This window comes from Mastomys coucha, unplaced genomic scaffold (genome assembly GCF_008632895.1).
Source record: "Mastomys coucha isolate ucsf_1 unplaced genomic scaffold, UCSF_Mcou_1 pScaffold21, whole genome shotgun sequence".
Lineage (NCBI taxonomy): Eukaryota > Metazoa > Chordata > Mammalia > Rodentia > Muridae > Mastomys > Mastomys coucha.
In genome coordinates, this window is record NW_022196904.1 from 86097550 (window position 1) to 86107142 (window position 9593).

At 54.0% G+C, this 9593-nt stretch overlaps 1 protein-coding gene across 1 annotated transcript in view; it reads right to left on the reverse strand.

Annotated features, from left to right (window-relative positions):
• Usp35 (ubiquitin specific peptidase 35) overlaps positions 1-9579 on the reverse strand; it is a 24249-nt gene extending 14670 nt beyond the window's left edge. Inside the window, exons 1-3 of the mRNA XM_031387412.1 lie at positions 9287-9579; positions 2057-2834; positions 822-954 (exon numbers count right to left, since the gene is read on the reverse strand). Of these exons, the coding sequence (XP_031243272.1) occupies positions 822-954; positions 2057-2729 (806 nt within the window). The 5' untranslated portion in view covers positions 2730-2834; positions 9287-9579. The remainder of the gene's footprint in view (positions 1-821; positions 955-2056; positions 2835-9286) is intronic.
• Between the last annotated feature and the right edge of the window lie 14 nt (positions 9580-9593).

The window sequence follows — 9593 nt, forward strand, 5'->3', positions numbered from 1 at the left end:
CCTACACTCTAGCCCACCCCACCTCCCACCTACACTCCTGCCCACTAAGACAGGGAACCCTATGGAGATGGTGTTCCGTGCATGAGTACAGGAAGAAGGGCAGAGGGGGGCATGCCAGGCAGATGGAGTCTACACGGGCAAAGGCCTGTAGGGAAGAGTGCAAGCGGCACAGTCAGGGGTCACAGGCAGGCAGGTGAAGCTGGCTCACAGGTGACAACATTCAGATGAGGGAATGTACACAGATCCAGTGAGTTGAAAAGCACCCAATGTGTGTGTGTGTGTGTGTGTGTGTGTGTGTGTGTGTGTGTGTGTGTTTTCACACACCCGCAGAATGGAGTCCACTGGACAGGCAATGTTCTACTCCATTACTACCCTGCATCCTGATTCCCTCTGTAAGGGTCTCCCACTGAGCTTGAAGCTGACTAGCCAGTGAGCTCCAAGGATTTGCCCATCTCTACCTCCGTAATACTAAAGTCTCCTGTACACGTGACCATGCCAGATGGTGGGTATCTGAACTCAGGTCCCCAGGGGCCAGCACTCTTAGCCACTGAGCCGTCTCCTCTGCCCCTATTTTTACTTTCTCATGCTACCATCCACTTCCACTTTTACAGAGGGGGAAACTGAGGCCGAGAGTCCACTAGCGTTTCCAGGATCACACAGCTAGTACCTAGTCTGATGGTATCACTGGAACAGGATTTGGTGTTACTTATATCCATCCCAAGGCCGCAGGGTGGGACTGTTGAGCTCACAGTAAACAGGTATGAGCCTGACCTCTAACCACAGAGAGCCCACATCCCCACCCGCTGACCCTCAGCACCCACCTGCTGATGGCAGTCAGCATCTGGGAGTCCGTCACACTGTCGTCATTGCTGAGGTTCCGGACCACACCATCCATGAGCTCCAATGGGAGGTGCTGGACCACGCTGGCCAAGGCGCTGGACGGTGGCTCCTCCTCTGGAATGGGCTAGATTGAGCTCTCATGTACCACTATGTAGGCTAGTGCTGTAAATAGTACGTGGGGCCACATCCTCTCCCCCGACAGCACCAACGTCTGATTCCACTGTAATACATTCATTCAAAAACCCTTCCCTGGCATACTCTAACACCATGGGGAAGCACTAAGGGCCAACTGGGCATGTAAACAGAAGCCCTTCGGAAGAGTTCATGCTGGAGCTGGCCTTTAGAGGAAAGGTCATTCCAGTTGCATCTACACATACAAAGGTTGAGATGTAAGAGGTACTTTTAATACCAAATTCTTTTTCTTTTGTTTGTTTTTGTTTTTGTTTTTCGAGACAGGGTTTCTCTGTGTATCCCCGGCTGTCCTGGAACTCACTCTGTAGACTAGGCTGGCCTTGAACTCAGAAATCTGCCTACCTCTGCCTCCTAAGTGCTGGGATTAAATACCAAACTCTTATTTATGCAAGTTTATAGGAGGTAGGCCCCGGTACACTGGCCGGTCTTGGCCCTTCCTTCCCTTGCACAGTCCTACCATCAGGGAAGGCACAGACCTCAGCTGTGTCATCCACACTGCTGACTGGCAATTGGATATCAAGATTCAGAGTTGAGGGGCTGGAGAAATGGCTCGGTGGTTAAAAACACTTGCTGTTCTTGTAGAGGACAGAGTTCTGTTCCCAGCATCCCAGCATGGTGGCTCACAACCGTCCTTACCCCCACAGTTCAATAGATCCATGCCTTACTCTGACCTTAGTGGGCACCAAGCACATACGCAGTGCACAAACATACACACCGACAGAACACTCACACACATGAAATAAAGATAAATCTTTTTTTAAAGATAGATTCGTACGATCAGCCCGGATCAAGCCTGCCTCACCCAAAGGCTAAGACCCACCCTTCTGCTCTCCCAGGCTGATAGTACCCTCCGGCCCACGTGGAGTGCCCCCTGCATTTCCAGCCCCACCACAAGATGACACCCACATTAATCGCCCAAGTTAGACTTTCTCACTAAAAACGAGCATCGCAGTCCCTCGCGTGTGCGACCCACCACAGGACCAGCCCGAGTTCCCGCCCCAGGCCTGGCTGCACACGCACCTACCTGTGCAGGAGATGACAGCAAACAGCTCTTTGAGGCAGGGCAGGATGGCGGCGGGCTGCGCGCGCCACAGCTGCGCCAGGAGCCCGCTCACCTGCTGGGCCTGCTCCAGGAACTCCACCGCGCCCTCCTCGCCCTCCGCTGGGCAGCGGAAGCGGCCGAGGCAGCGCACCAGCTGCTGGCAGAAGAGCAGGCGGTGCGCGCCGTCGGGTACGCAGCGCGGGTGGCGCGCCAGCAGCCGGGCGACCTGCGCGCAGGCGGCGGGGCCCGGGCGCTCGCACACCGTGCGCAGCACCTCGCGCCGCAGCAGCGCGAACACCTCGTCGGCCGCGGGCCCATCGGGCAGCAGCTGCAGCCCTAGCTGCACGCAGGCCAGCGCGCGCGCCCCCGGGGGCCCCGCACCGCCCTGCAGCAGGCGCAGCACGCGGCGCGCGCTGAAGAACTCGGCGAAGACGTCCGGGTGGTGGCGACCCGCCACGTGCAGCAGCTGGCAGCCCACGCGGCGCGGCAGCTCGTCCGTGCCACCCACGTAGAGGCGCGCGCCCAGGGCCAGCAGCGCCAGGCACTGCTCCCGCTCCAGGGGCTGTCGCGCAGCCTCCAGCACGCGCCGCACCAGCCCTTGCTTCACACTCGCGGGGTAGGATGAAGTCACCACGGCCTCCAGGATCTTGTCCATGACGGTCGCACGGGGCTGGGGACAGGGAGTAGGGCCACTCTCTGACCCACAGCCCGGTCCAGATCCTTGGGTGCTGACACTGTAGACAGGCCTCAGCTTTCTTGCCTGAAAAAATGGAACATGAATATCAAGTTGGGGAGGAAAGTTCTGCTTATACTTCCACATTGCTGTTCATCATCAATGGAAGTGAGGACAGGGCAGGAGCTGATGCAGACAGAAGCCATGGAGGAATGCTGCTTACTGGATTGCTTCCCCTGGCTTGCTCAGCTTGCTTTCTTATAGAACCCAGGACTACAAGCCCAGGGATGGCACCACCCACAAGGAGCACTCCCACCATTGATCACTAATTGATAAAATGCCTTACAGCTGGATCTCATGGAGGCATTTCCTCAGGGGAGGCTCCTTTCTCTGTGATAACTCCAGCTTGTGTCACATTGACACACAAAAACAGCCAGTACAGATTGTATTATCACTTTGGTAGAATCTAGAATCACTTAAGAGACACAATTCTGGGCACACCGGTGAGGGATTTCTGCCTTTGGACATCTGTGGGGAATTATCTTGATTGGTCTGAAATGGGAAGGCCCACCCACCATTCTATGTGCTGGGATCGTCAACTGTAGAAGGAGAAAGTGACCTAAGCATAGGTATTCATTGCTCTCATTGTCCTGTGTGTGCAGCAACCAACTGCTTCCAGGTTCTGCCACCTTAACTGTCCCACGCTGACAGGTTAGACCTCAGACTGGAGCCACAGAAATCCTTTCTCCCTTGGGCTACTAGGATACAACCTTTCCTCTGTTGAAGCTGCCATCACTTAATGCTAGGGTCCTCCCAGTGCTCTTCACGGACCCTCCCTTCCCAGCCTCACTCCACAGCCCTTCATCCCCAGGGCACTGCCTGCTTCTCCAGCCTAGGCCCTTGCTCTCTGTCCTCTGCTGCGTGGATGCCCCGCTTCTTCTCCTTGCTTGCCGTGGTTTGAATGAGAATGGCCTCCATGGGCTCACATCTGAATCCTTGGCCCCCACAGAGAGAACAGTTGAGGAAGAATTAGGAGGTGTGGTCTCCTAATTAGGAAGAATTTGTGGTGGGCTCTGAGGTTTCAAAAGTTAGCTTTCTCTGCCTCCTGCTTGCTCGACAGAATGTTAGCTGTCAACTCTTCCGGATGACACCATCCCTTTGCTCACCCACCGTGGACTCGAACCCTCTGAAACCAAGAGCCCAAATTAACTGTTTGCTTTCCTGAGTTGCCCTAGTCATGGTGTTTTATCACAGCAATGGAGAAGTAACGAAGACACTTGGTTGGCACTTCAAGAGCCCCTCACCTGCCCTCCCTACCTGCTGCAGACCGAGTTAAACACCCAGAACACCCTGCCCAGCTCCTCTACTGCACTTACGGCTACTTGGCTCGCGTCAGCCTCCCTGCCACACTAAGTGTTGTTTCTGAAGTTGAGTTTTGTTCATTGACCTCCCCAGCACATAGCCCAGCACACAGTAGGCCTCTGTTGGGTGAGGTCATTACTGCCCTGGCCCAGCACACAGTAAGCATGAGTTGGATGAGTAAGGTCAATACTGCCCCGTGGCATAAGTGCTCTCTACCTGGGTCGTTCTCTGGAAACTCCCACACTGACCCGTTCTGACTCTTAAGTCTCGGGCCAGTTTGCACATGGACAGCTGGCTCACTTCTTTATGCAGCTCTCACCTAAGAGATGGCAGGGCCATGTCTTTGCTTCTCTGCATAATCCCACTTGAGGCAAAACCCCACATATAGTAGATGCCATTTACCGAGTCCATGTCAACACCTCCAGCTGGGTGAAGACAGCCAGACATTTCCTGGACAGTGGGCCAGAAAACTTGATTCAGAATCTGAGCTGTTGTGGAACCAACTACACATCAGGCTCTGTGGAGATGCCACTTTTGTGTCCTACCTCTGAACTGTGACCTCCCATTACTGCATGTCTTCCTGTCAGGGACCCCTTTGTTTAAAAAGTCTGTCTCAGGGTGCAAGCTCCCTGGGACAGAGACCAAGTTTATTTCTCAGTAGCAAGTTAGAATCTTAGGATTTCAGTGATTGGAGGCTACACCACAGCCCAGGTCAGGGGCCCCAAATGCTAGCCCGGTAGCCTCAAACGTTAACACAGCCTTCTTGGCATCTCACTGCGGAGCATCATTTTTTTGGTAGGGCTAGTATTGAACCTATGGCCTCACGCATCCTAGACGAGCACTCTAAGCTTGGCCCCAGCTACACCCCAGTCTCTCTGTTTCTAAAGTGTACTGCTTAGCTGGCTCTTCCAGTCTGCCGCTTGCTTCTGCTCTTGACGTTTTGCTGTTGTTTGAACTCTTGAGTTTTAGGTGCTTGATATTTTGTTGTTCTGAGACAGGGTCTCATGTGACTCAGGTTGACCTAAAACCCACTAAATCTCTTTGAGTGCTTGGTCTTGAACTCCTGATCCTCCTGCTTCCACCTCTCGAGCGCTCCTAAATTACAGACGTCAGTGGCCATGTCTGGCTTCTTGATGTTTGTTTGTTTGTTTGCTTGCTTGCTTGTTTGTTTTTAGATGGGGTTTACTCTGCAACCCAAGCGAGCCTGTATCTCTGTGTCCTCCCTCCCTCAGCTTCCTTAGTGCTGTGATTATAGGTGGGAACCATCAGAGCTGGCTTTCATTATTCTCTGAAAATAATCATTTCATCTTAGAAAAAAAGTCAAATGCGGAATCCCCTCAAGTGGCCATGGGAGGATGGCGGGCGGACAAGGCTCCACTTTTACTCTTAAAGAGGCTTATCCGGGATGCATTCTGGTTACCAAAAAGATCGCTCCGCCCCAGAAAACTCCCAGTGGTTTGAATGGGCTATGAAAGGAACAAGAAGAAGCACTCAGCATGGTTCTAGACCTGAGGAACAAGAAGGAACTCATCAGCAAACACCGAATCCCATTGCCTTGGAAGCCAAGTCCTGGGTCCTCAAGGAAGTGGCAGCCTGGTGGTGGAGACGGGTGTGTTTATAGAGAACACCGGGCAGTGCAAAACATGATCCCCGTGGACATTTAAAGACTAGTCTCAAGGCTGGAGGTATGGCTCAGTAATAGAACCTAGTGTGTAGAATTAACAAGAAACAAAACGCCCCACCTCCCATGTCAGCCTTGGCCCTCTTTCTTAGGCAGGACCTAGGACAAGGCAGTTGCTGTCATCAACCTCCTCTGCCTAGTGGACTAGTGGGTGGGTCATGCTTCTTAACCCAGGCTGCCAAGAAAGCCCAGCATTCATGCCGCTAAGAAGAAACCTTAATGAGATTTTGGCATTGTGTATAGTGGGCCAGGGCATAGGGCAGGCATAAATGGAATTCTGGAGCCAGGGAAGGTTCTAGAAGACCATTTTTAAAAAATCAAAGTAGAAATGGAGACCTGTACTGTGTGACCTTGAGTGAAGCCTGGGCACCACAAGCTGCTTTTCTCCTTTTGAAAATGGGGATAAATGGCATTTGATTAAACCACAGAAACAGAATGGCCAAATACCTGCCAATCCCCGCCTGTTTGCCTGACACTACATCAGGTGGGCATCACCTGGCAGCTGGAAGCCCGGTTCATCAGAACCGCCTGAAGTTCCAGTCGCAGAAGCCAGCCTTCCTAGGTCTTTGGCCTCTGCACAAGCCCTGCTACCTGCCACACCGCCTACGCAAGCAGTCAGGTCAGCTGTCACCATGGTTACCAGTAAACCCACTCCGTGAGATCCTGGATGCATTCATGCAAAAGAGCTTCAGAGGTTTCTACTTCGCCTGACTCCAATCGAAGGCCAGAGAAGGAGGGCAGGAGTAAGAAAGAAGGGGGAGCACATTTCCAGGCCACCGCAGAATCAGCGGCAGTCTTCCCTCTCAGAAGAAGCTGCGGGCCACCAGCCCTCCTCAGGAGAAGCTGGGTTACCCAGCAGGGATGGCTTGTCTGCACAGGCTTTGAATCCGGCCAGCTGCTCCATACCAAGTGGAGCAGCCCTCCTCCCTTCCCAGAGCCTGTGTCCAGAGCTTCCGCTCAGAAACCACCAGCTCGAACGGGGCTAACGCCTCTCAGCATCTCAGCTTTCTCACGGGAAAATGGGAGCTGTTCCGGGCCTGCCACTCCTAAGACTTGGTCATCTGTCAAGGAGGGAGCACACCGGTGCTGTGTAGGGGAAGCAGTCAAGGAGGGAGCACACCAGTGCTGTGAGGGGAAGCAGTCAAGGAGGGAGCACACCAGTGCTGTGAGGGGAAGCAGGCAAGCACACTGCTGACAGCTGCCACTAGGAATTTCAGTTCAACTTTCACCCACCCAGCTCCAGCCTCACACACACACACACACACACACACATCAGCTCCTCTTCACTTCTTGTCTGGACTGGGACAGTAGTCTCCTGAACCTCACTCTCTCATTCAGTCCATCTTCCAGGCACAAGGCCTAGAGGACAGCAGTCCCCGTTTTTAATTGAGCTGGACACCACCTCCGTGTCGGCCTTGGTGACGGAGGAAGAGACTCCGTCAACTCTCAGCCTCTGAAAACCAAATGGAAGATGACTGGCCACTTACCCGTTGGCCTTTCCCCAGCATGGCTGACGCCCTTGCCTGAGCCTGTGCCCTCTGCCTGCCTGCCTGCCAACCTGGGTGTCCAGGCATACTCTGTATGTATGCTCCAGGGAACCAGGGAGAGGGAACACCCCTCCCAGAAGGCCCTGAGCCTTCATCTGTCCTTCACGGATAACCCTTGACGTTTCAGCTATGTGTTGACAGTCCCCTGCTTGTGCTTGGGAGAGCTTGGCTCTTCTCTATCACCATAGGAGGCGAGGGGTCTGAGCTAAACCTTCATCACCTCCCTCCTCAGCCTCTCCCCACTTCCTCAGCCATGCCATCAGATTACCCTCATTTCTGAAAAGTTCCCTCTTGCCTGGCTACTCAGACCCTCAAGGCCACTAACCCACTCAGACAAAGCCCATACTCAAAAGCCAGCCACTGGGGCTGTCTACCACACTGATGTTAGGCATAGATGGGAATTGGAGAAGGGCTTGCGTTTTGTTGTTGTTGTTGTTGTTGTTGTTGTTGTTGTTTTCCTGCTGTCCTCTCTGTGGGAAAGGGCTTGCCTCTTCTCTCCTGGCTAATTCTGACTCAGCCTGCAATGCCCAGCTCGCAAGCCATTCCTTATCCCTCCACAGAGCGAGTCTCTGAGCTCCGGCTCCCATGCTGCCTTGGCTCCTTCTTTCTCTGCAGTCTTAACTTGCTCCAGCATGCTCTCTCTCCTACCTGGCTAGTGTCTGACTCTATAGGAAGTAGATTCAATCCTGTTTTGTACACAGTGCCCAGGATGACAGCATGCCCAGGGGTAGAGGTGGCCAAGAAGGTGTGCCTAGATACTGATGAGAGACATTTGGTAACAAAACGAGATAAAATCAAGGATGGGACCAGGAAAGCAGTATCCAGAGACAGGGTTAACCTTGAGTCCAGTCCCTGCCCCTCCTTAACCCCGGGCTTGGTCTCTCATATCCACAACCCTTGAACATCTGTGAGACACCTCACAGAGGCTGAAGAGGACTTAGCCACTCCAGAAATGATCCATACAAACAAGGCAGAAAAAGCAACATGAAACCCCAGTTCCTGGTTAGCCCCTGGATCTGCTGTTCCCAGATCTTCTCAAAGGGGAGGAGGGAGGGTCTGCAGGTCCTTGCCCTGCCTTAGGGAGGAGGGGATTCATTTGCTCTCTTCTCTTCATGCCCTCCACACCTTGACTCCCATGGATGCCAGGGTTCCCTTGGGTCTCTTAGCAGAATGCGGTTTAACCCAGTGTCTTCCCAGGCAACCCTAGGATGGTACCCTTCCCTCTAGGAGGCATCAACCAGCCTCAAGCTGGGTCCTGGAAAGAAAGGAGTGAGGGTTTTGCTAGTGACAGGCAAGAGCCCTGTTACTAAAGAGGAATTAGCCGGTAGGGAAGATGACAGGAGCATTGTTTCCCCTCTGGGATTGGCCACAGTCAGCCCTGCCTACAGAACCACCGCTCACTAACCTCTGCTGACCCAGCCCCCACTCCCAGCCCAGACTTTCGGTGAGGGAGGACAGGAGCTTAAGCTTCCATTCTCCAATCTGCAAGCGTTATCAAAGCCAACCCTCCAGACTCCGGGACGAAGATGATGAGAATGTCTCTAGATCCTCAGTGTGAACTCCAGTTGGGCCCCCTCTCTCCCTTCCTTATGCCTGTCACAGCACCCCTGTTCAGCCCAGAATGGAGGTTCTCCGCAAAAAGATTGCCAGGCTTCATAGTATTAGGTGTGTGTGCTCTCAGGACTTAGGGGTCCAGAAGCTGGACCACCTCTCTACTCACTTGATGAAGGAGATGGTAAAGGCTCAGAGAGAGGCAGTTAGTAGCCCAAGGTCACACAGCAAGGCCCAGAAGCACCTAGATCTCCCACCTCCCAATCTCGGGCTCTCAGAGTCCTGAAGATAAGTATGGAACGCTCGAAATGTCAGAGTGCAGACACACTGCCCCCGCTCCCTGACACGAGCACTCACACCCCGAGCCCCTTTACATCCTAGACTTCAGAGGGCCTTACCTTAGAACCCACTCCTGGGCGGGGCGCTTGGGCCAGGCTAGACTAGGCTGGGCCAGGCTAGGTCAGGGCGGGTCCTCCGCTCCCCTACCGAGGGGTCCCAGACCGCAGGGATGCTGCTGCTACTGTGATGTCCAACTCCACCCACCCCGCTCCGCACAACCCTAGATGGATGTGGGCAGTGCAACTCTGCTGCGCGGTCTCAGGGCTGCGGGACGGAACTGGGGGAGGGGTGAGGTGCGGGGAAACGGGGCGGAGCCAGAGCGGGGGCTACCCTGAGAGCTCCCAGTCGGGCCGCGTCCCCTTTAAG